The sequence below is a fragment of the Panthera pardus genome, unplaced genomic scaffold, assembly GCF_024362965.1.
Source record: "Panthera pardus isolate Hobbes unplaced genomic scaffold, ASM2436296v1 HiC_scaffold_22, whole genome shotgun sequence".
Lineage (NCBI taxonomy): Eukaryota > Metazoa > Chordata > Mammalia > Carnivora > Felidae > Panthera > Panthera pardus.
The window spans coordinates 12,052,087-12,079,417 of NW_026526788.1; the positions used below are offsets into that span (position 1 = coordinate 12,052,087).

General features: G+C 36.8%; 1 protein-coding gene across 2 annotated transcripts in view; it reads right to left on the minus strand.

The window, feature by feature from the left end:
• The window catches only part of PTEN (phosphatase and tensin homolog), a 92,124-nt gene that overhangs the window by 36,968 nt on the left and 27,825 nt on the right, over positions 1-27,331 (minus strand). Inside the window, exons 1-2 of one of the 2 annotated variants that reach the window (XM_019430038.2) lie at positions 2,670-2,728; positions 90-134 (exon numbers count right to left, since the gene is read on the minus strand). The exons of the other annotated variant lie outside the window; for it this stretch is intronic. Coding sequence (XP_019285583.1) covers positions 90-134; positions 2,670-2,671 — 47 coding nt within the window. The 5' untranslated portion in view covers positions 2,672-2,728. Of the gene's footprint in view, positions 1-89; positions 135-2,669; positions 2,729-27,331 lie in introns of those variants that run through there. 2 annotated transcript variants of the gene reach the window in all.

Sequence of the window (27,331 nt, forward strand, 5' to 3'; positions counted from 1 at the left end):
ACTCTACCTGATTCTAACAAGGAAATAACTTTCACTTAATAGTTATTTTAGATGATATTTGCAAGCATACAAATAAAAAACATACTTACAGATTGTATATCTTGTAATGGTTTTTATGCTTTGAATCCAAAAACCTTAAAACAAAACAAACAAACAAAAAGCCACCATTAACAAAAATAAGCTAACATTTGAAATTACATTTATACTATTGAGAATACCTAAAGGAAAGATTCCATTTTTCCTAATCTCAAATACCATTTAAGAAAAATAAGTAGATAAATTCCAGTAAATATTCTCTTCATGGATTTCAACTGGTAATCAGGATACTTGTAAATAATTATTACATTACACAGGTTTATACAATCTGAAGTAACGATAGAGCTTGTCACAGAATAAATACTGTCATAACCTGTCTCCAGTCTAGGATTAGGAGGTCAAAGCATTAAGAAATACGTCATTTAAAAGGCAGCATTAGCATTTAGCTCAAGTTCACCTAGCTCATGCAGATGTGCAAGAAATAGTCACATGCAATCAAGCAACCTGAAAAACCACCCTGAAAATTCAGCCACCATTTTCTTTCAAACTAAAAACTTTTGATATTTGAAAGATACAAGTACTAACCAATAAGTCCATGCAAAGTTTTTAAAGTATGTTCACATATATATTCTCAGTTGACACTCACAAACATCTGAGAGAGAGAGAGCTCATTCACATTTCACAAATGAAGAAAGTAGATATCAAAGAAATTACACAACTTGCCCAAGGTTATACTGCTAGTAAGTCAAAGAATCCAGACCAAAGCCCTCTCCCTCCAGTTAAGAAACTGAACAACAATTACAGTCAACAAAAGCACTTACCACATTCATTTATCACATTGAAAAACTTTATGCATATAAATTTGTTTACTCTTATGAGGTAGGTAACAGACGAGTTAGAAAAGTATAAGGCTGAGGATGTTTCGGGATAAATAGAAAAGACAAATGGAAAACAAAAGAGGAGATTTTAAAAAATTTTAAAGCCCAAAAGTTTCAACATATGAATAGAAGTTTCAGAGAAAAGAAAACAAAAGGAGAAGAAATGCAAGATATAATTCAAGAAAAATACCCCAAACTGAAGGAGTTTCCAAAATGAAAGGATACAATGAGTATTCAGCAAAAATGATGAAAACAGACCCAAATAAAGGCATACATAGCTTAGTGAAATTTCTGAATACTGACAAGAACCTAAGACCCTAGAAGCTGCCCAAGAGGAAACAGGTTTCATAAAAATAATCTGGAATCAGAATTACATCACCGTTTTTAATGGCAACACTAGCAGCTACAAAACAATTGCAGAAAACCTTCTGACTTTGAGGGAAAATTATTCCCAGCCTAGAAGTCCATACCAAAAGAGACTACAAATCAAGTGTGAATATAGAATAAAGATATTTTTAAATAAGAGAAGTCTCAAGTAATTTTTCTGCCCACATAGTCTGTCTCAGGAAGTTACTAGAAGATCTGTTCCACCAAAAGAAGGGTGGGAAACCATGAAAGATGACAATTCCAGGAACTGAAGAATCCAACTCATGAGAAGGGAAAAGAGAATTTCCAGAATGTTGGTGAAGAAAGTCTAGTTAACAACTAACCCAGATTAGGGTACATCAGAAGGCTCCTGAAGAAGATAAAATTGACATAATGCCAAATGTGCTTGAACATGTTGAGAGATTTACACAGTTCAGGGATAAGAACATAGAAACTAAAGTTGAAAGAGAGGGAGAGAGAATTAGAACTCCAGGGAAAACAAAATTTTCCAGAAAAAAAGTTATACTACTTAACTGTAAATGGTGTTTATCTAGTCATAATCACATAAAAACCAAAACTGATATAACCAAAATTACTATTTAACGAGCAAAAGAAGGGCTGAAAGTATGTGTGTGGTTGGGATGGAGGGGGAAAGAGTTCATAAACTTGGATGTGAAAAATCGTGTCACTCAGTAATACAAGTGGTACACAAGTAACTTTGTCACTAATTAAAATGATATATTTTTATGTCACACTACAGTTGTTGCAAATGTCAAAATATTATTACTTATATACACAAAAATTAAGTCATTAGACTATAAGTAGATTTTACTTAGTGTGTTAACTATAATACATCAAGTATTAGGTTTTTGAAAATTTTCTGATTACAATCAAAACTAACATAATAATGGCTCTCTATTGACATTCCTACACCAACAAAACGTTTTCTCATGGATTTAGTATGACAAGATGGGTTCCTCTTATTTCTGCAGAGTCAGGCCCTCATTCTCTAAACCACTCAACAGTTTCTAGACCAGGCTCTTTCCTTGCATGGCCAGTGCTTCATCGAGGGCTCAGGTCACTAGTATTTATTTTGAATGGTATGCTTTCCTGTGTTCATTCCTTGATACCCATTCCTATCAATGTTACCTTTTATTTATTTAAGAATATGGAGAGAACACGTATTATATACTTGAAACTGTGCTTATTTCCCTGGGATAAAATTATTTATGAACTATGGCTCCTGCTATCAAACTAATAATGGAGTAACTGAATCAATTGGAATAAGGGTTACCTGTGAGAAACAGAAAAAAGGTGGGGGGGGGGGTGCGGAGGTGGAGTTCGTAAACAAATATGCTACTGAATATATTATATACACTATTTTCTCACATAAACTCCAGGATTAGTAGTCTACAGCTGGTAAGGTAGATGTTTCATAAAGGACTGGATAAAAGGATTTCATAAAAGGAATGTTCCACCATTTGTTTGGCCAATATGAGCGGCAGCCGCAAGGTCCAAGATGGTGTGCCATATCTGCAGCAGTAACAGACTGGAGAAGAGAAAGAAGAACAGGTCCCTCCTTTAAGAAATCATCACTCAACTTAAAACCACAGATCTTAAGTTGTCACATTATCATATCTAGCCAAAGGGGGAGCTGGAATTACTATGGGCATTCTGGGAAAACATGTACACAGCAAACAAGCAAGCGTTCTACTAATGAAGGAGAAGAAAAAGATGATCACTGATTTTCTCTATGGCTGTTCTCTAATTTATCTCTAATCTTTATTTTCTACTGCAAACCAAAAACAAATGACCAACATGGCAGGCATATTCGTAATCCTAACTTAAAATCACTCTAAGAAGGGGTCCACAAGCAGAAGGAAACAAAAATAACTACTTTTTGGTTCTGGTGGTGGTTGTTAATAAACCTGTAGAACAATATTTGATTCTAATATTGCACAGGTTCTTTTCTTTAAATATTTAAGGTATGTGCCACTTTTTATGATACATCACTTTAACCTACTTCTTCAACTAATCAAGGAAGCACTGATTCTATGACGACTTCTACCGAACTTGAATACACTACAGAAAAAAGTGTTATGTCTCTTGTCTCTTGTTCCATCTTTATCTTCTCCATGCCTGTACCTTTCTCAGTTTGTACTTTTTCTTTAAACTGAGGCAACATTTACATACAGTGAAACAAACAGATCTTAGGTGTACAATTCTACGAGTTTTGTAACAACCATCTCAATCAAGATATAGAATGCTTCCACCACCCCAGAAAATTCCCTCATGCCCAGTTACAGTCAAACCCCAGCAAGCTCCCAGGCAGCTACTAGTACCAGATTAATTTGTCCTTGTTCTTGAACATCATATAAATGTAATCACATGATACATAGTCTTTTGCAACTGGCTTCTTTCATCCAATCTAATGTTTTACAGATTGATTTATGTTACCTATATCGACAGTTCATTCCTTTCATTCTGAGTATGATTCCATCGTGTGACTACACCACCATTTATTTATTCCTTCTCCTTTGATGGATATTTAGGACGTTTACAGTTTGGGGTTATTATGAGTAAGTACATAAACATTCTTGTGCAAGAATTTTGGGGACACATGCTTTTCGTTCCTCACATAAATAAATGATAATTAGAAGTAGAGCTGCTGGGTCATAAGGTAGACAGGGTAGACAGGTGGTATGTTTAACTTTATAAAAAAACTACTAAACGGTTTTCCAAAACAGTGATACCATTTTACAATCCCATCTGCATTTTAAAAGAGTTCCAGTTGCTCCAAAGTCTCATCAACATCTGGTGCTGTTTTAATCACGGTCTTTCTAATGTACATAAAATGGTATCTTACTGCGGTTTTAAATTTCCTTCTCATGACTAGTGACTTTAAGCATGTTTTCATTCGTTTATTAGCCTTTTTTATACCTTCTTCTTTAAAATGTCTCTTCAAATCATGGGCTCATTCTTCTCCCCCACCCCAGTTGTATTAACTGGCTTTTTTATTTATTACTGGCTTTTATATATTCTGGGTAAAAAGTCTTTCGTCAGACACATGTACTGACATAAATATTTGCTCCTTGTCTATGACTTGCCTTTTCATTCCCTTAATAACGTGTTTTGACAATCAATGATTTTAAATTCTGATACAATCCACTATATCAAAGTTTTCTTTTGTTCTTTTGTTTAGAACTTTGTGTCCTCTCTCTGAGAAATCGTTCCCTACCCCTAGAGTTCACAAAGATATTCTCTATGCTTTTTTCCAGAAGCTTTTAACTTTTTCTGTTTGTATTTTAATTTGGTTGAAAATTTAGAAATTTAGATAAATGCTATGGACAACTGGGATAACCAAGACAAAAACAAATTATTTGAAGGACAGTGATTATAAAATTCAGAAAACAACAATTCATCACTATCTGCCTTATCTTTTCCTCCAAGGGTTTCTTTGGAGAGAAAATGAATAAGCAGGAAATGATCTGCAAATTACAGTTTTCTCACAGAAAGCCTGTAATGTAAATGTGAGCAGAGAAAAAGGTGTTCCGGAGGATTAACAATTTATTTTTAGTTCATCCTGGGTCTGGTCATTTTAACTTTTGAATCCAAGTACATAAAGCAACACTATATTAACAAGGACATGCACATCCTATTGCCCAAATCCAGGGAGCAGGGTTCCCACGTGGCGGCCCCGCAGGCACATTCAAGTGGTGCCTAAAGGAAGGAAAGGGCACCTACCAAAACGGTCATAATGGTTAGCAAAAGTTCTCGGGGACAGACGCAGGTTTTCACTGTTCGCTTCCAACACTTCTGCAACTATGCTGTTAAAACAGAAGCGTAGACTACTTTCAAAAGAAAAGAAAAGTTGCCTGTCCTACTGTATTTTCCCAAAAAGTACAGAACGGACAAAGTTGTATCAAACTATTTTACTTCCAAAAAATGGGTCTGATGAGCTTAGAAATCCAACTGCTTTTGAACAATATATCTTAGTTTACACAAAATTAGTATTTTCATATACTATTTTTGAATTAGAAAAAAATAGAAGTTAGGCTTTTTTTTTTTTAATGTGATAACAGTCCTCTTTGAGAAATAGTTTTAATGAGATTCATGCAATTCCTGTTTATGAAGACTCATGAGGTTTCATTCATACTGAGCCTGTCTTGAGGATATTTAAAAGAAATTATTGGCGTACACAATCACAAAACCACAAATCAGATCCCAGTGAGAAACAACGAGTAACCAAACACAAACAATTTGTTAAAATGCTAGTAAATGCTCTTTAAATCCCTCCTAGAGGCATAGCCATGGAAAGCCCAATCTTTAATTTCATCAAGACACTTCTCGGGTTACTTTGGCTAGGTGTCTATAAGGTATATTCAAACCCAGTTTTTGATTCTCTTTTAAATCTCAAGTATTATTAGAGGCACAAGGGCTGAGAATTTCTGCTTCCCAATCTTGTATTTTTCTACATTCGATACAGTTAAGTGCTGAGGACTTACTAAATAGCCTGAATGATTCCTTTGAGTTTTTTTTTTTGTTTTTTTTTTAAATCACCTTAGTTCTAGAAAATTATCCACTGGGGTAACCTTTCATAAAATTAAATATCCCACAAAATAATACTGATTGGGTTAGTAAAATGGAAATACGCTAGAACTGGCAAACAGGCATCAAACTGGTGGCGGCCTGTTGGGGTGCAATATTAAGACTATAAAAAAACATCCAGGTTGAAAACTGGAAAAGAATATCATTACTGATTAGCAATGTTTAACCAGTAGTTGGGAAGAGAGAATAATATAAACATTTTCACTGTATCTGCCATTTCTAGAGAAAGTCAATACAAATTTATGGGTAAAATGCAATAAAAAGCAAAATTTGAACATTATAAGTTATTTTATAATAGCTATTGTAACCAAATTACATGCTTTAAATAATTTTGTTCTAAGAATCTTCTTTTCATATTGGCATTCAATATAAAGGGGTCATCTAATAAAAATTTTCTTACAGTAGCATGTATACGTTTTTGACCATTACAGAATATCTGGTACACAAATCATCCTCTTGCTATATGCAAATGTGAAACTGGGCGAAATGGATGAGGTGACTATTTGAGGCACTAAACAGAAGGCAGCACAGGCTTCTGAGGCTTCCAGAAAAACAGGAGAGTACTCCCACAACCACCGTGCTTTCAGCTGGGAGGGTCTCTTCTGATGAAGCAGAAACAACAAATGTAACAAAGATCTCACCCAGGTAAAAGGCAGAGATCTGATTAAGCTCAGGGGTGCTAAGGCAGCTAAAGTTTGTGCAACAGAATAGCACAGAAAAGGGGATGAATGGGAGAGCCTCAGAAGTCCATACGGAAATGCACCTCTGGTCCTTGGCCAAAGGTTGGCTGCAGGTGCGCAGGGTCTGAAAGCATACTAGAGAGGACACCGGAGACAGCACGGTACCAGGAGAAGGAGTTCTGGCCCAGCCAGAACGGAGAGACTTCATGTAAGCACCTCAGGTATTCAGCTGAGACCCCAGAAAGGCCACACCTTCGAAGTGAGGACCATGCCCTAAGATGAAAGACAAAACTGAAATAGGCCTGCCTTAACAAAGAAAACCAAGGCTGACAATACCAGATTAACCGTTAATTTAAATGCCTGCCAAAGTGAAACTCAACACCCATAAAGAAAGTAGCAATCCAGACTCCCTACAACATCTCATTCGCAACATTCAGCATACAATTAAAATTTATTAGACATGCAAAGCAGAAAAACATGACCCGCGACCAAGAGAAAAAAGCAGTCAATAGAAACCAACTCCAAGATGAACCAAATGTTGGAATTAGCAGAGGTGGACTACAAAGCAGCTATTGCAAATACACACATGAATGTAAAGGAAGGTTATTACAATAAGTAAAAGGATGAAAAGTCTCAGCAAAGATACAGAAACTATAAAAGACAGAAATTCTAGGTCTCAAAAGTACAGTATCTGGAAAGAACAATCTACTCTGCTCTTAACAGAAGACTAGAGACTGCAGAAGAAAGACATGGCAGACTGCATTTCCAAGAGTGACTGTAGCACCATCCCACACACTCTTCATTAACGTACCTTTAATACTTCTCCCATCAACTGGTAAAGTCTGCGGTTCCTCCCTAGAACTTGGGCACAGCTTTGTGACTGCTGGAACTCAGAGAGTGTAGCAAAAGTGACAGTGAGTGATTTCTAAGACCAGATCATAAACATGTCACATACGTTCACCTTGGACTCTGGATCCTTACTTTGGACACCAAGCTAACAAACATACTACGATGAAGCACAAACTAACCTACACGGAGAGACCACTTGGAAAGGTCAAGTAAAGGGGTGTTGGCCAACAGCTCAGCTGAAGACCCGATAACAGCCAGCATTTACCAGACATGCCAGTGAAAACACCTGCAGATAATTCGGGCCCCCAATGTGTCAACTCATTTCTAGTCACCAAGTCTTCACGGCTAAAGCTCCAGATACTGTGAGGCAGAAACAAGCCATCTCCACCATGCCTCATCTGAATTCCTGACTCCCTGAATGCATGAGTAGAAGATAAATAAATGTTCTACGTCGTATTTATGTTTAGAGGTGGTTTGTTATGTATAAATGCTAACTGGAATACAAATTTAATGAACCTGACAACAGATTAGTAGTAATTATCTAATCTGAAGAACGAAAAAAAGAAATTGAAAAAATGAACAGTTCAGTGACCTGTGGAACAATACAAAGTAATTTATCATATATGTTACTGGAGTCTCAGGACAGGTAAAAGAGAATGGAGCAGAAAAACATTTTTTACAGACATCCCAGCTGGAAATTCCCCAACAATGGTGTAAAACATCAAGTTACAGATTATAGAAGCTCACTAACCCTCTAGTAGGAGAAATAGAAAAAGAATCACTATGCATATTAGTCAAAACCAGTGAAAACCAACGATAAAGGGAAAGAAACAAAAACAGAGGACTATCAATAATGGTTGACTTCTTATCAAAGCTCATGAAATGACATCTTTAAAGTGCTGAAAGGGGAAAACAACAACAACAACAACAACAACAAACCTCAGCTCCAAATTCTATATCCGGCAAAATGCCCCTCAAAAATGATCAACAAAAGATGAGTGAAAATCTGTTGCCCTCAGGCTGAAGGGAATTAATGGGAGTACATATAAAAGATATTTATATTTATAAAAGAACATCTTTTTCTTCCCTTGCTTTGAAAGACAACTGCTTAAAGCAATCAAGTAACACTGTATTCTGGGGTTTATTACATACATAGATATAAAATATATGACAATAACCACATAAAAGAAATGGAAGGATAAGGAATTCTACTTTTGTAAGGTTCTTACATTTTAATGCTGACAATACTAACTCTAAGAGGACTATAGTAAGCTAAGAATGTGTTTTGTAATTCTTGGTGTGCAATCTCTAAAATATGTATGAGTATATAAATTTAGTACAGCTAAAGTCAACAGAATTAAAATTAAATACCTAAAGTTATTCTATTAACTCCAGAAAGGACAGGAAAAGGCGAATGAGAGAGAAGGAATGAAGGAATAAATGAATGAATAAATGAATACTGGACAACTCAACACAAATAGAAAAATGACAGACGTAAACAAAACATTTCAATAATTATACTACATATAAATGGGCTAAATACTCCAATTAAGAAAGCCAGTGATCATAAAATAACTTCAAATTTGACCTTACAATATTTCTTTATGAAATACAGTACATACACATTTACATATACTTGCTCTACCAACTGGAGAGCACTCTACAGGCAAATGAATACAAAATGTTCAACTGCAAAGAAGATCACATAAATCAAATGCCAAATTCTATCTAGCTGCTCCAAACACTTGACCATGCCACTAAACTCATTCCAATAGAGGGGGGAAAAGAATCTGGGTTGCAAGATAAGCTTTCTTTATAGGCCTCAAAAATTCTGTTAATTACTTTGGTGAAGTACTATTAGTGTGATGGTCCAGGGTCTGATCTCCTACCTTTCTGGGTAAGCCCTGATCCTGTCAGTATATTGAGTGGTGCTTTTGTTTTTTTCAGGGACAAATTCAAACTCATATCATACGACTGATATATAAATATCATAATGACCATAATGGCAATATATTAATTTCCTTGAAAAATCCAACTGCCACAGGAACAAAATTATTCACATCTTTATGGCCAGTTCAAGATCTTGCCATAAGCAGACGCACTGAAAAGTGAAATTATACTGCTGCTGAGTAAACATGGAATCAAACAAAAGAAGCTAGTTAAATCAATTTCTAACAAAGACATTCTGATGTTTCCATCTCCACAACAGGATGTTTCCATCTCTTGCCCAAAATATCTGAAGTTCATTGGCTAAAGTTTCCTTTCCCTTAGCCATGTTTCTTCCATGTTTCAACAGCTAACCAACCCGTTGACGGGCTTTATGTAGACTATATTCTAGAGAATTAAATTCAAGTCTTATTGTAAAACCTGAGAGTTAATCTGTTTCTTAAAGATGAATTGGTAGATCTCTGCTTGGTACCAATACATATTGATACTAAATTTTATATTATTAGAGCATTATTTCATTTTCAAATGCTTGGGGAACTGATAAAAATTCATCTTGGAAATATTTATTGAGTACCTCCTATGTGACAAGCTCTACTACAGATACACTGTAGTACAGACAACCACAATCATAACAAATGCTCCTAGCACCTGGAGAGAAACCCAGAAGCAAACCCTCTTTTAAGGTATCCCATTCAGAAAAGAGCCTAAGAACATTGGACAGTCCCTACTAATCCAAAAACAGATTTAAAAAAAAGAAAAGTGCATATCTAAAAACAGCAAAATAATTACTTATCTGCTATATTTTTCTGTAGCTATTTGGCATCATATTTACTTCTGCTGTATTCATGTTAAATTAAAACTTGCTCTTAGAACTCTACTCATCTACAGCTGCCGCTGCTACTACGAAAACAAAAACTGAGTTGTTGTTTTTCCTTTTCAACATATAAGTCATCTCTGCCTTAATCCCATTAACACAGGCGTGCTCCAAACATTCTAGTCCTTAACTATTTTCTCCTACTTACCTTCATGTTGTCAAACCTAAAATGTATAATTATACATCCAATACAAGTAAAGTATCTTGTTGAAAATCCACTCTTAACACTTGCCTGGACAGTACTGCCTTTTCCTATATTAATTACCTCAAGGTAAACAGAGAAGCAAAACTAAGAGCTTTACGTCAAGGTCTATGCTCAAAGACAATAATCCCCAGTACTAAAGAAAATAAAACTAGAGGGAAAAGAAACAGTAGGGGAAGTGAACTATAACCCATTGAGAAAATTCAGAAGGCTATTAAAAATAATATATATAGTTAGTATCCAAAATCTATAACGAACTTACCAAACTCAACACCCAAAAAAACGAATAATCCAGTGAAGAAATGGGCAAAAGACACGAATAGACACTTCTCCAAAGAAGTCATCCAGATGGTCAATTGACACATGAAAAAATGCTCAAAATCACTCATCATCAGGGAAATACAAATCAAAACCACAATGAGATACCACCTCACACCTGTCAGAATGGCTAAAATTAACAACACAAGAATCAACAGGTGTTGGTGAGGCTGTGGAGAAAGGGGAACCCTTTTGCACTGCTTGGTGGGAATGTAAACCGGTGCAGCCACTCTGGAGAACAGTGTGGCCATTCCTGGAAAAACTAAAAATAGAACTACCTTACAATCCAGCAATTACACTATTAGGTATTTACCCAAAGGATATAAAAATACAGATTTGAAGGGAAGCATGCACCCCAATGTTTATAGCAGAATTAAATAGCCCAACTACGGAGAGAGCCCAAATGTCCATCCACTGATGAATGGAAAAAAAAAGATGTCAGAGAGACAGATAGGGAGAGAAGACTATTACTCAACTATCAAAAAGAATGAAATTTTGCCATTTGCAACAACACGGATGGAGCAAGAATGTATTACGCTAAGCAAAATAAGTCAATCAGAGAAAGGCAAGTATCATGATTTCACTCCTATGTGGAGTTTAAAAAACAAAACAGATGAACATATGGGGGGAGGTATAAGAGACTCTTAACTACAGAGAACAAACTGAGGGTTGATGGAGGTAGGGAGGTGGGAGATGGACTAGATGAGTGATGGGTACTAAGGAGGACACTTGTGATGAGCACTGCGTGTTGTATGTAAGTGATGAATCACTGAATTCTACTCCTGAAATCAATATTGCATTGTATATTAACTAAAATTTAAGCTGAAAAAAAAAAAAAGAAAAAAAAAAACCTGCCACGTATTTCTTCAAAGAAGTTATCACTCTGCACTTTTACCAACATGGTTGAGAGTTTCAGTTGATCTATATCCTTGCCAACCAATTAGCCCTTTAAGTTTTAGCCATCCCAGTAAATATGAAACCACACCTCACTATCTTTTAATTCTCATTTCCCTAATGATTGATTTTGAATATATTTTAATATACTTACTTATCATTTACATATCTTCTGTGTAAAGTTTATGTTCAAATCTTATGCCCTTTTCTTTATGGAGTTGTCCTCTTACAAATTTGTAAAAGCATCTTTATATTGTATTGAATTCAAGTCCTTTGTCAGGTATATGCACTGCAAGTATTTCTCCCAGACTCATTCTCTTTTGTTAATGGTGCCTTTCAAAGAACAGAAATTTTTAATGTTGATAAAGTCCAATTTGTGAATTTTTTTTCATGCTTAACTTCCTGTGCACTAAGAAATCTTTAACTAAACCAAAGGTCACAAAGATTTTTTTCTCTCTTTTTACCTATTTTATAGCTTTAAATTTTACTTTTATGTTTCTATCTACAATCCATTTGTATGTAGTATGAGATTTTTGTGTATATGACAAATAGTCAAGGTTCATTTTATTTTTTATACCAACATTCAGTTGTTCCAAAGCGTTGGTTAATAGGAGTATCCGCTCCCCATTGAATTATCTTGGCATCTTTGTCTAACAATGTATGTGTCAGTTTTCCTATGATTTCTATTCTGCTACATTAACCTCACATCTATTTTTTTTTTTTCTTTTACTAACTTATTAACCTATATTATATGACCCAGCAATTCTACTCATGGATATTTATCAAAAGAAATGAAAATAAATGTCCACAAAAGTCTTAGACATGGATGCTCATAGCAGCTTTGTTCATAATAGACCCAAATTTAAAACAACCCAAATGTCCATCAAAGGTGAATGGGTAAGTAATCCTGCCCTATCCATACAATGGAATACTACTCAGCAATAAAAAGAAACAAATTACTGATGCAAGCAGCAACTGAGATAATTATGCTTAGAGAAAAAAGCCAGATACAAAAAAAGTACATACCATGTAACTGCATTTATATAAAATATACATACAGGCAAAACTTAACTACAATTAAGATTTAGAAACTGCCTAGAACCAGGTTTGGGGACCTGATGGCAGAAGGGCATGTTCTAAATCTTGGCTATGGTGCTGTTTACATGGATGTGTATACATGTCAAAACTCACTGAACTGTAAACTTAAAAGTGACTACATTTCATTGCACATAAATTATACTTCAATAAAGTTGATTTTTAAAAGTAATCTGATTATAACTATGAATATGTAAAATGCAACCCACCTCAAAATATCTCAAATTTATTTTGCTTAATACCAGAGATAGCCATAGAAGGAATAATTATATCATCTCCAGGAATGAGACCTTTTTAGAATGAAAAGCAAAACGGCACTGTCTAGAATGGCACTGTACAATAGAACTTTCCACAATGATGAAAATGTTCTGTATCTATGTCGTCCAACATGGTAGCCACTAACCACATGTAGCTATTGAGCACTTGAAAGGCGACTAGTGCAAATGAAAATCAATGTTTATTTTAATTAATTTAAATTTAAACAAATAGGGCGTCTGGATGGCTCAGTCAGTTAAGCGTCTGACTTCAGCTCAGATCATGATCTCACAGTTCATGAGTTCAAGCTCTGCTCTTAGCACAAAGCCTGCTTCAGATCCTCTGTCTCCCGTCTCTCTACCCCTCCCCCGCTCTCTCTCAAAAATAAACAAACACTAAAAAAATTTTTTTTTAACATAAATAGCTACATGTGGCTCATGGCTACTATACTAGATAGCACAAGTCTAAAATACATGTATCTATGAAAAAATCCAGTGGAACACAATACACGTGCCTTAGTAAGGTAGAAATGGGTACATTCTTGGAATAGTGCATAAAACTGAAACAGGAAAGATAATAGTACTTTACAACTGTCAAAATACTTACAGAAAAAGTATTCAACCATATGTAGTTTTCTAACAAATTCCTGACATGCTTGATTAATAAAGAAGAAAACTACAACTCTGGACACATTTTCAACCAAGAATGAGGAACAAGTTTGAGTGGAAATGCCAGGAAACAGGGAGAAAGTGTTCATATAATTTTAGAGTTCACGTCAGACAAGGAAGGAAATACTGGCATAGTTAGATATGATACAGATCAGTAAAACGGATTTCAAAAGCTTCATTTAAATAACAGGCTATGAATTCATAACTCAAAATCTAAGAGGAAAGACTACAGAGAGACTTTAAAAACTAAAATTCTGTATAAACAATTACAAATGATACTAGGTTAAAAAAGACAAATGAGAAAATAACAGAAATTATCTCAGAAAACCAATCAACAAAGCTGCAGTGAAATTTACCCATAACATTCAGATTTAAAAGGTTTAACAAGCAGGGAAAAAAAAAAAGGGAATAATCATAGATGAACACAAATAGCACATATAAAAGAACATAAAAATGGTAACGACAAAAGAAAAGGCTTGGAGTGAGGAAAATGTTTGGATCAAAAAGAATATTAAATTAGGCAGCATGCCACAGGTTAGACAGCTATATGACACTAGAACCAGAGAAAAAGCAGAACTCCTTAAAAAAAAAAAAAAAAAAAAAAAAAAAAAAGGTTTAAAAACCACTAAGTTCCCTTTTATTTCTACCATCTCTGTCCAAGAGAATGTAGCTGATTCAGTAACTCAAACAGTGGTGGATACATGACATTCTTCTGGATTAAAAGCATTGTCAATTTGCTGTTTAAGCAAGGTGATTTCTTAAAGAATATTCTTTAACAAACAACTATCAACAAAAAAAATCTTTGGTATTTCATGATTGTACATATTAGTAAAGCAGTCAGCAATCAATAATTCAAAATAGAGTAATCCATCAAGCTCTATAATAACTTCATCTGAATCTTGCAGTTATCAAATTCAAGGCAAGCAGAGGCAGGGCCATAAAACTGAACAAAGAGAACTAACTTCCTTGTTTTCTGAAGAGTTCATCAAAATCATTTAGGAAAAAATTTTTTTAAAAAAGTTGAAGATGGAGTCAGCACTCATGTACAGATCAAAGGAAAAAATTACGTATGACCAATAAACACAAAGTGGCTTTATGTCACAATTAAAGAAATGCAATCAAAAATCAAATTACAACAAACTGCAAAAAGTTGATAAGTTTAAAGTCTGCCAAGGCTGTGGGAGGGAGGAAACACTCTCATGCATGTGGGTGGGAATATAAAATGATACTGTTTTTGAGGGTGAAAGTTTAATCCATGGACCCACTGGTCGCAGCAACTCCACTGCTAGGAATTTACCTTAAATACTTGGAAAAGGACAGCAAGATACATGTGTGACAATGTTTCCTAGAGTACTGTTTTCAATCGTGATAAACCAGAAATAACCTAAATGTCCCTCAGAGGGGACTATTTATGATGGAATGATCATAAAATGGAATAAAGGACAACCAATAAAAAGATGTTTCACCTCCGTGCCAGTATGGAAAATTCCTAAGTACGTTCAATGAAAAAAAGCAAAATGCAGAAGAGTATGCAGTATGTTCCCATCTGTTTTTTTGTAAAAAGTAGGTCTGAGATGAAAACAATTCTTTAAAGAATGACTGCAAGTTCTAGTTGCAAACAGAGTCTGAAGACAGGAGGTGTAAAGCAGGAGAAATCGGTAGGAGGTATTAGTCCTTTTGAGGCTGCTCTGCACCCAAACCCATTTCAGTTTGGAGACAATTTCAAAAGGTGAGAAGCAAATACTCCCCTTCCCCATCTTTCTCCTCATGGGAGCAAGGCCGAGACCAGTTAGGTCCTCCTGCTCTGGACACTGACTCCCAGGGGTAAAAGCAGGGTGCGGAGGAGTCAGGTCATGGAGAGAGATCTCCAGCAGAGTGGAAAGGTAATGAGCACAGTCACCAATATCCAGTCAAGGCAGCAGTGTGGGACACTGGGACAGCACTAGGACAGCAAGCGTCCAATAGCAGTCAGCATCCTAAGCAGAGACTGCCCTTATCGTAACCTGGTGACATGCCTTATTTCCCTTGGCTTCTGCCAATCTTCCCAGCTCAGGGCTCTGAGCCGTGAGCTATGAGCTATCTAACATTTTGCAAGTAATTATTTTCTGATTAAGTTATTTAGAGCTATTTTCCATCCTGTGCAACCAAGAACCCTGACCCTGTTCATCTACAGCATTTTCCTTTTTTTTTTTTTTTTTGATTGAGGGTTGGTAAAATACTTTTTGTGCTCCCTTTAACATGTGAACTTTACAATTTCTTATCTAGCATTTGAGCAACAGGGAGACTGGCAGGAGAATAAACAATCTATTTAAAAGAAAATATCACAGCATTTTTAAAAAGGGGGGAGGGTAAGTTCTCTCAAAGAACTTGAATATTACTTAGGAAAACATTCACCATGGCTGCCCCTCCCACTTCCTCCTCTCTCCTCCCAAGGATTTCATGCCCACAATTGGCTCATTGCCTTATAAATTTGATACAATGGAAAAGCGGAAAAAAAGCAAGAAAACAGCACTTTCCAAAGGGAAATGGGAAAATTTAACTGGAGATACTTGGAAAGTAGGTTAAAAACTTAGACAAGAGCAAAGAGGTAATATCCTCAAGACATGGAAAATCTAGAATATAAATCTTTCTAAGACAACTATACCTTACTTCAAATAATTTCAATATATAAAAATCTGAATTCACTAAAGACAGCTGTGAGAATAAACAGTCTTTGTCTTTTTTAGAAGTCTTTTCTTTCCTCAAAGAATTCCTATGAAATAGTCCTAAGTAAGCTGCCAAAGTGCATTTTAAAACTATTTTTGTCAAAATAATATATAAACATGTATTTCAAAAGACAGACAAAAACATGTAATAAAAAACTAGTTGAGGGAAGATGGCAGAATAGGAACCCCAGGAAACCCATCTCCCCACCTAGACAAATACTCTACTGGCATAATCGGACTGATGTAACTATTTTGGAACCCTGGAGTCTAGTCAAAAGCTTGCATCGTCCAGACGAAGGCTTAGACCGTAAATCATAGTTAATTTCAGCCCGTTTCAACTCAGTATGGCAGCAGCTATTCACCCCCAGTGCCCCTCACCTCCCAGCAGGCAGCCATGTACATACTCCTAGCACAGCCTGCACCAGCTCATGGGACCTTGTCCTCCAAATATCAGAGATCTGTGTTCTTATCATTGACTTCTGCTTATGATAACAGACATGCAGACACAGAAGCAGGCCACCCCGGCTGAAATCCCCACTGATGGAAAAGGCTTCCAGGGGATTTAAAGATCCAGAGGCTTTTTTTTTTTTTCCCTCCTTTTATCCCCCTTTTTCCTCTTTTGGGAGTCAGGCATTTAAGACATGACACCCATGTTTGTGTGAATGCAAGTTTTCAACTCTTTTGAGTAACTACTCATAGGGATGCATTTGCTTGATTTTATGGAGTATGTTTAGTTTTGTAAGAAACTACCATCTTCCAAAGTGGCCATACCATTGTGCATGTTGTGGGTTTTTCATATACTGCCATATTGCATAGTAGGAGAGTTTCTATATGCACATACTGGATGATTTCACCTATATGTCATTCTAGAAAAGTCAAAAGTATGAAGACAGTAAAAATATCAGCATTTGCCAGAGGCCAGGGGGCAGGGAGGATGGAGAGGGATGAATTGGCAGAATACAGACTACTTTTAGAGCAATGAAAGTACTCTGTATATTACTATAATGATGGACACGTCATTAAAATGTGTCCAAACCCAGGGGCGCTTGGGCAGCCCAGTCGGTTGAGAGTCTGACTCTTGATTTCATCTCAGGTAATGATCTTACGGTTCATGGGACTGAGCCCCATGTTGGGCTCTCCTTCATTATTAATGCCCTCTACCAGAGTGGTATATGGTAAAACCCTGGTTTGAGAGCATAACTCATTCCAAAAACACACTTCTAATCCAAAGTACTTGTATATCAAAGCAAATTTCCCCATAAGAAATAAAGGAAACTCAGATGATTGTTCCACAACCCAAAAACATTCATATAAAAATGATTACAATACTGTAATATAATACAAAATAATAAAGAAAATACAAAGCATAAGGAAAAATAAATTAACCTGTACTTCCCTTTGATAACCTTCATGGTTGGTTTGAGGGAGACAGGAGAGAGGAGGGTTATTGTGTAGGACAACTTTCACTATCACCAACGGAATCACTGCTATCTGTCGACTCAAAGGAATCTTTTTCTGCACGGGGCCATTGTATACGCTCACGTGGATGCTGACCACAGTGCAGAATTAATAAACTCTTGTCATAGACTGTATTTCATGTAACTGGCAATAAGGCAGCAGAGGAAAGGGTCTCTATCTGCAGGCAGCCTGACCTAGAATGAAGCAAAGCATTCCTAAGCTCACTCTTGTGGGGAAAAGCAAAGGACTGTCCACAGGTGCTTTGAAGTGACAAAAATACACCAGTGCCAGTTGTGGGCACCTTCCAACGTCCTGAAAAATCACTGATTTCTGCCAAACACCACGGCTTGAGACTGAGCATCTGAGCACGGGAAATCATCACCTACAATCCCAGAGAGAAAGAAAGAGAGAGAGAGAGAGAGAGAGAGAGAGAGAGAGAGAGAGAGAGAGAGAAGAACCATTGGCTCAGTTGTGATCATGTGACATTTGGCTTCACATACTATTCGTATTGCATGACATCGCTCGTTTATCAAGTTAAACTTTATTAGAAATGTTTGCTCATCTTGTGAAACATTCGCAGAACAAGTTACTCACAACCCAAGGTTTTACTGTATTTGTTATAATTAGTTTATCTATACTGACACATCGTTATCATACAGAAAGTCCATGATTTACATTAGGGTTCACTCTTGGTATGCATCCTGTGGTTTTGGACAAAAAAATTTTTTAATTTTTTTAATGTTTATTTATTTTTGAGAGAGAGACACAGACAGAGTGCAAGTGGGAAGGGGCATAGAGAGAGGGAGACACAGAATCCAAAGCAGACTCCAGGCTCTGAGCTGTCAGCACAGAGCCCGATGTGGGACTCGAACCCACAAACCATGAGATCATGACCTGAGCTGAAGTCAGACGCTCAACCAACTGAGCCACTCAGGTGCCCCTGGACAAAAAATGTTTTAATGTTTATTTAGAGAGAGAGAGAGAGAGAGAGAGAGAGAGAGAGAGAGAGACAGAGAGAGGGAGGGAGGGATGGAGGGAGAAAGGGAGGGGCAGACAGAGAGGGAGGGAGAGAATTCCCAAGTAGGCTCCATGTGTGCTCCCTCTCTCTCTGCCCCTCCTTCACTCAGGCTGTCTCTCTCTCTAAGTAAATACACTTAAAAAAAACTGGTGAAGGAGACTATACATGTGTGAGGGCAGGCGGGATATGGGAATCTTCTCTACCTTCTGCTGAATGTAGCTATGAATGAAAAGTGGCTCTAAAAAATAAAATCTATTAAAAAAAATCCACACCCAACTAGTATGATATGCGATCATAAAAGACAAAAATTTTCCTCTAAGGTCAGTAACAAGACAGACAGGAAGTCTGCTTTTGCCACTTCTATCCAAAAAGGCATCCGTATTGGAAAGGAAGAAATGAAGTTACCTGTTTGTAGATGACATGTTCTTATATGTAGGAAACCTTAAAGATTCCACAAAAAATTGTTAGAATTAACAAATTAAGTAAAGTAACAGCATACAAAATTCAAATTCAAATATCTGTTGCATTTCTGTACACTAACAACGAACAGTCCAAAATGGAAAATTCCATTTACTATAGCATTGAAAAAGAGTATCTATAAATGAACTTAATCAAGGTGATACACAGAGAAAACTACAAAACACTGTTGAAAAAAATTAAAGACCTAAATAAATGGACAGACATCCCACATTCGTAGATCAGGACTTGATATTGTTAAGATTTCAACACATTCTACAGATTAATGTGATTCCTATCAAAATCCCAAAAACTTTTTTTTTTGGGGGGGGGGGCAGAAGTAGAAAATTCCATCCCCAAATTCATATAGAGTCTCAAAGAACCCTCCAAGGCCAAAACAATCCTGAAATAGAAGAACAAAATTGTAGGACTCACAATTCCTGATTTCAAATTTACTACAAAGCTACAAAGTGTGGTACTGACACAAAAACAGACATATATGCCAGTGAACTAGAACAGAGACCAGAAATAAATTCTTGTATATATGGTCAAATAATTTTTTGACAAGTGTGCCAAGACCATTCAGTAGAAAAAGGACAGTCTTTTCAACAAATGGTGCTGGGAAAAGTGGATATCCTCATGTAAAAACATTAAGTTGGACCCTTATTTTACACCATACACAAAAATTACTCAAAATGGATTAATGACCTAAAAAAAGGCCTAACACTCTAAACTCTTAAAAAGGAAACATGAGAGAAAAGCTTTAGGATACCAGTTTAGCAATGATTTCTTGGATGTGTCACCAAAGACACAGTCAACAAAAAGATAGCTAAATTGGACTGTATCAAACTTCTGAACATTTTATGCATCAAAGGACACTATCAACAAAGCAAAAAAGCAACCCATAGAATGGGAGAAAATATTTGCAAATCACCTGATTAATACCCAGGATACATAAAGAACTACTAGAACTCAACAACAAAAAAATAAAGCATTCAATTTACAAATAGGCAAAAAACTTAGACATTTCTCCAAAGAAGATATTCAGTCAATAAGCACATGAAAAGATGTTCAATGCAAATCAAAACCACGCTAAGATATCACCTTACAACCATCAAAATGTCTAGAATCCAAAAGAAACAAGGGCTAGCAAGGATGTGGAGAGAAAGGAACCCTTATGCATTGTTGGTAGGAATAGGAATATGTGGCATATGAATTCCACAGTGCAGCCACTGTGGAAAACAGTATGGAGGTTCTTCAAAAAATTCAAAAGAGGGGGCACCTAGGTGGCTCAGTCGGTTAAGCATCCGACCAAGGCCCACACTGGGCTCCGCACTGAGCATGGAGCCTGCTTCGGATTCTCTCTCTCCCTCTCTCTGCCCCTCCCCTGTGCACACGCACGTGCTCTGTCTCTCTCTCAAAATAAACATCTTTAAAAAGTTAAAAATAGAAATACCATATGATCCAGTAATTCCACTCCTGGATACCTAGCCCAAGAAAACTAAAACATTAATTCAAAATGACACATGCACCCCTATGTTTACTGCAGCATTATTTATAATATCCAAGTGTCCACTGAGAAATGATAAAGAAGACATCATACACACAAACATAATGGAATATTACTCAGCCATTAAAAAAAGTAGATCTTGCCATTTGTGACAACATGGATGGACCTAGACGGTATTATGTTAAGTTACAGACGTCAGTCAGAGAAAGACAAACACCATATGATTTCATTCATATATATAGAATCTGGAAAACAAAACAAATGAATACACAAACAAAAAGCGGAAACAGACCTGTAAATACAGAGAACAAACTGATAGTTGCTAGAGGGAAGCGGGTAGGGGTATGGACAAAACGGGTAAAGGCAAGTGGGAGATATGGGCTTCCAGTTATGGAATGAGCCAGGGGTGAAAAGGTACAGCATGGCGAACAGAGTCAATGGCAGTGTAACAGTGCCGTGTGGTGACAGACAGTAGTTCCACTTGTGGTGAGCATAACATAAGGCACAGAATTGTCCAGTCTCTATGTTGTACACCTGAAACTAATATAACACATATGTTAACTATATGCCTCCTTTAAAAAAATATATCACTTAGCAAATATACACAAAATTGCATGCCCCAAAGATCAAAAACCACTGGACATTTTCTGGAACCTGTGCTATACTTGTCTAGGCTCAAATTGAAAAAGAAAAAATTTTTTAATGTTTATCTTTATTTTTGAGACAGAGAGAGACAGAGCATGAGAGGGGAAGAGGCAGAGAGAGAGGGGGACACAGAATCGGAAGCAGGCTCCAGGCTCCGAGCCATCAGCACAGAGCCTGATGCGGGGCTGGAACTCGTCAACTGCGAGATCGTGGCCTGAGGTGAGGTCGGACACTCAACCGACTGAGTCACCGAGACGCCCCTAGACTCAAATTTAAAAGAGGAACAGAGGGAGGAGGAGATGGAAGGCCTCCCATTAGGTGGTAAAAATGTAATACTCAATCTACTAGATGCTTAAATAGGCCTTCCAAGAAGGGAGATCATAAGCCTCAAATTTAGACTTTGGAAGTTGTCTCAAGATAATTATATAGCCATTGTACGTATGCATATGCTGAAAGTATTGATGCATTCAATGTGCACATTTTAAGTACCTCTGTTTCTAAGATCCTTTTAGCATTTCTTCATTTTTTTAAACACCAGGCCTCCTGGTTAACTAGATTTCCCAGAGCTCTGGTTCCTAGCAAATGAAGAAATTACCAGCTGTCATACCCCAAAACTAAGAAGAATGGGAAAATCTCGGAAAGATTCTAGCTAAAATAAGGGTTCTTTTATGTTTCATCCCCTCCCTCTGACTTTGAAAGAAGGGGTTTGCAGGAGAGGTCAGTTACCAAGGGGAAGGGAAGTTTCTCAGGTCTCTGCTTCTGTAGCTGAGGTGTGTGATTTCTCCAAGTTACAGTAGTTTAAAATAACGACGGGGGGGCACCTGGGTGGCTCAGTCGGTTGAGTGTCTGACTTCAGCTCAGGTCATGATCTCACATTTGGTAGGTTAGCGCCCCGCGTCGGGCTCTGTGCTGACAGCTCGGAGCCTGGAACCTGCTTCAGATTCTGTGTCTCCCTTCCTCTGCCCCTCCTCCACTCACACTCTGTCTCTCTCTCTCTTAAAAATAACTAAACATTAAAAAAAAATTAAAAAATAAACAAAAGATAAAGATAGGGAAGAAAAAAAATCCACAATGAGATAGTACTTCACACCCATTAAGGTGGCTCTTAAAAAAAAAAATTTTTTTTTAAAGCCCAGAAAATAGTAAATGTTGAGGATGTAGAGAAATTGGAACACTTACACTTGCTGGTAGGAATGAAAAATGATACAGGCACTGTAGAAAACAATACGGCAGTTTCTCAAAAAATTACACACAGAATTACCATTTGGCCCAGCCATTCCATTTCTGGGTGTACAACCAAACGAACTGAAAGCAGGGACTTGAACAGATACTGGTACACCTGTGTTCACACCAGCATTATTTACAATAGTCAAAAGGCAGAAGCAACCCAAATGTCCATCAGTGGATGAACAGATAAACAGAATGTGGTATATACATATAATGGAAGAGAATCCTGACGCAGGCCAGAACAGGAATGAACCCTGAAGACGTTATGCTAAGTGAAGTCACATGCTAGGTCACACTAAGTCAGTCACAAAAAGACAAATATTGCCTGACTCCACTTAACATAAGGTACCCAGAATAAATACCAAAGACAGAAAGTAGAACAGTGTTGCCAGGCTGAGAGTAGGGGCACTGGGGAGTTCCTACTTAACGGGTACACGGTTTCAGTGTGGTGATAAAAAAAAGTCTGAGATGGGTACTGGTGATGGTTGCCCGATGTGAATGTTCCTAATGCCACTAGTGTACTTAGAAATGGTCAAAATGGTAAATTGTATTGCACATATTTTATAGATATATATATGTGTATATAAAATTTTACCACAATTAAAAAAAAAATTCATCTCCAGCTCTATTCATTCATCTGTTCCTGGGTCTTCTCCAAAAGTAACCATCCTCAACTATCATATCCTTTTTGCTGGTATTTAATTTGGCATTTCTCTATAATATACATACCCCTGCTTCCTACAGGTTTATCAATTACCTGCCTATCTTCTGCCATGGTAGATGAAGCTTACAAAACCAGAAGCACCTCCACATTTCACTTCTCCGAATCCCTACCTTCAACGGCAATATGACAATTTGTGGTTAAGAAGCCAATCGGCAGATGTTAACATTTGCTTCCTAACCTAATTCACCTATATTTGTAAGAATCTATCACGTTTTCCCAAAACATTTCAGTATCCATCTATCAGTTCTACTTCTTATTTTCTTCTTTGATGCCCTCTGTCATACTGCTCACCCAGAACTAGCTGCTCTTCAGCCGATGGCACAGGTGTCATCCCTGGGCTTTCCTCTGCTGCTTCGGAGTTGGAGCCTCAATTTACCAAAGCCCCTTTCTCTTCTTTCATGGCTTATTCTCTTGTTTTGTTAGAACACACTGTCTAATAATTTTCTAAGAAATGTTGCATGGATACAAGTTTTTGCTGTTGTTCTCGAATGGCTTTCTTTCTTCCTCTCGCACTTCGGCTGGTGGCTCGGCTGGATACAGAACTCTAAGCTGAACGCAAACGTGACACACTGTACCTCCATCTTCCATCATTAATTCTTCCATCCTGAGAAGCTGGACGTCATGTATATTCCTAATCCCTCCTACATGACCCTGAAAGCTTTTGAGACATTCTCATTATTTCTGGCATCATTAAAGAAATTTCAGGGGTGCCTACATGGCTCAGCCAGTTGAGTGTCCGACACTTGATTTTGGCTCGGGTCATGATCCCTAGGGTCGTTGAGAGGGAGCCCTGTGTCAGGCTCTGCGCTTATGGGAAAGAGCCTGCTTGAGATTCTGTCTCTCCTTCTCTCTGCCCCTCCCCCCAGGCACATGCTCTCTCAAAATAAATAAATAAACATTAAAAAAAAAAAAAAAAGAAATCTCATAATAATTGCCTGGTATAGGCCTGTTTTCATTCATTGGGCTTGGCACAATATAGCTTTTTTCAATCTGGAAACTCAAATCCTAAATAAACTTTCTGGTATTTACCTATACATGGTATATAACCTCTGGTGTACACATGTATAGGATAAAACATTTTGTTCTCTGACATACAGGATCATATGGCTATCAGCTTTGGAATCTGACAGACTGGACTCAACCCTTAGCCTCACTACTTAACCAGCTCTGGTACTTGGGGAAGCTAACTTCTTTAACACCATATATGAAATGGGGACTTATTAAAAACTGCAGTTTTTCAATAAGATGACACATGTCACCTGGGTGACTCAGTTGGTTAAGCGCTGACTCTTGATTTCAGCTTGATTTTGGTTTGTGAGATCAAGCCTTGCATGGGGCTCTCTGCTGACAACGCAGAACCTGCTTGGGATTCTCTCTCTCTCTCTCTCTCTCTCTCTCTCTCTGCACCTCCCCTGCTCTCTCTCTCCTTCAAAATAAATAAGTAAAATAAAATAAAATAAAATATGACACATGTAAACTGTACAAAAGCAACATACGTATGTAAATAAATGTAAAATACATGTTACCTATTATTAAAATATCAAAAACTGAATTGGTGCAGATACTATAAACACTGTCAAATCTGTCAAGACTGCCATTTTAAGAAAATAAGACAAACAAAAGAAGTGGGAGGCAGCCAATGGGTAGAGCTTTTTCTTTTGGGGTGATAAAAATGTTTTGGAACTTCAAAGAGGTGGTGGTTACATAACATTGTGAAAGTACCAAATGTCACTGAAGTGTACACTTTAAAATTATTAATTTTATGTTATGTAATTTTCACCTCAATGAAGAACAAAAAGGAAGCAGGGAAAAGAAAGGCAATACAAGGAAGAAGTCAAAAGTTGTTGAAAAGGGAGAATGGAATTGATATTCTCTCTAAATTATTTCGAAGCTTTCCTCTAAATAATCTCTTTTTAATTTTTTAACTGAATAACCAATAATGATAATGTTGGGATGACAAACACTTCCTTTTTCATGGAATATCAACACATAATTAAGGTTGATTGAGAGATCAACATATAATTATAAGAATATGTGACGTTTCTTCAGGGAGAAAAATGTATAAAAGAGGAAAGCTGGAAGCTGCACCTGAATCTGTAATACAGCCATATATATATATATATATATATATATATATATATATATATACACACACACACACACACACACACACACACATACACACACACACAGATAAAAAGGCTGAGAGTATAGAACACAATGAATAAAGTCTTTTTTTTTTTTTTAAAGAAAATCACTATATATCAGAAGACTAAGCTCAAAGCATTTCCTTACAATAAATATGGGAACCCACCCACATCTAACATCGTTCCAATAAAACGGGAAGCAAATTACTTCCTACTGATTTCAGACTAAGGGGAAATATTGTTCTATGCATCTTTTTTCATTTTCAACACTTCCCAAATTATGCTCCAAGGAACACTGTTTAGAAGACATTATTTAACATATAAAAAGAAAAGAAAGAGAGAAGGGGGAAGGAAAGGAAGGGAAGGGAAGGGAAGAGAAAGAAAAAACAGGAAAAGAAAAGCAGCATATTCAAATTTCACTCTTGGGAGAGTTACAAGGCATAGTAGTATATTAAAGGTTCTGCAGTAAGAAAGCCAGTTCACGACTCTATTAAACCTACATTTGTCTGATTTATGAAGTACAGAACAGTTCCTAAGCTATGTCTGTTAAACACATAATTCATCACTTTGTTAAAGACTGCTTAGATTTTATACCAGATAACATATAAATTAGGGTAACTTCAATATTAGCCCCAGGGATGAGATTACCACACAATAATCAATTATCTGAATAAAACATTGTTTCAAATTACCAGCAGTTCAGAGCAAGATCTTAGGGGCAATAAAGGAGGAGGAGAGAAGGTGGTTAATAAGAGGAAAAGAAGAAAAAATCTGGGAAGAGTTCAGCTCTTCAACTTTCTTTTTGAGACGTCGTTGTCCTACCCTGTCAATTCTGATTGCTTATTAAACAAAACATTTGCAGTTAAGATAGTTAAAAATTTCAGCTTTGTTCACTTCTCCCCGACTTTTTATTTTTTTGCATCAATTCCTGACCCTAGGAGGTAACCTCAAAAGAAGTTAAATATTTGTCACTTGAGTACCTCAAATATAAAATTTCACGTTGCCATTAACAAACCATATCCCCAACGGTTAAATACTGCATAATTTAAGTAAAGGCATTTGCAATGTGAGTTTCTTGTACTCAAAGCAAAGATGTTCAACACTAACAAAGTATGAACCTGGCATAGTGTTTCTCCTTTGGGGAGAAATCATAGAAAACACATGGAATGAGAGGGCAAAGGAAAATCCAACTGGAAATGTTTGTTGAGAGAAAATTTACAAGAATAAAGACACATTTTTCACTGAGACATTATCATCTTTGAGCCAAAAAGGAATCACTACTGATTATTACTACTGTGTCCAATACCGTGGGAACCAAACAAGAAAATCAATCATTTAGGTACTAGAGACAGCCATTCCCCCTTGGAGAAGTTAATCCTAACAGGCCAATTACTTGGAAGTTACTTATTTTTATTTTATTTCACAGGAAAAACCACAACTATCTTCTTGGTCACTGTTCATCCTCTCTCTCGCAGAAGGGGAGCGGAGTGAGCAACGGAAGCCAGCAAAGCCTCACTAGCCATTTATCCCCCAATCGCAACATGTGGGAGGGCAAGACAAACCAGGCACAGCATAGCTATTATATTCCACAGGTAATTCCTCATCATTTACGTGCTATTACCACTGCCATTACCATAAAGGCGACAGGATCAGTTGGCTAAAGCAACTACTGGCTAAATAAAAAACCATGTACATAAAACTTTTTTAAGGAATAACATTTGAAAAAGCCAAGAACTGGACAAAATAAGCTAGATACATTAAAGCAGGCAGA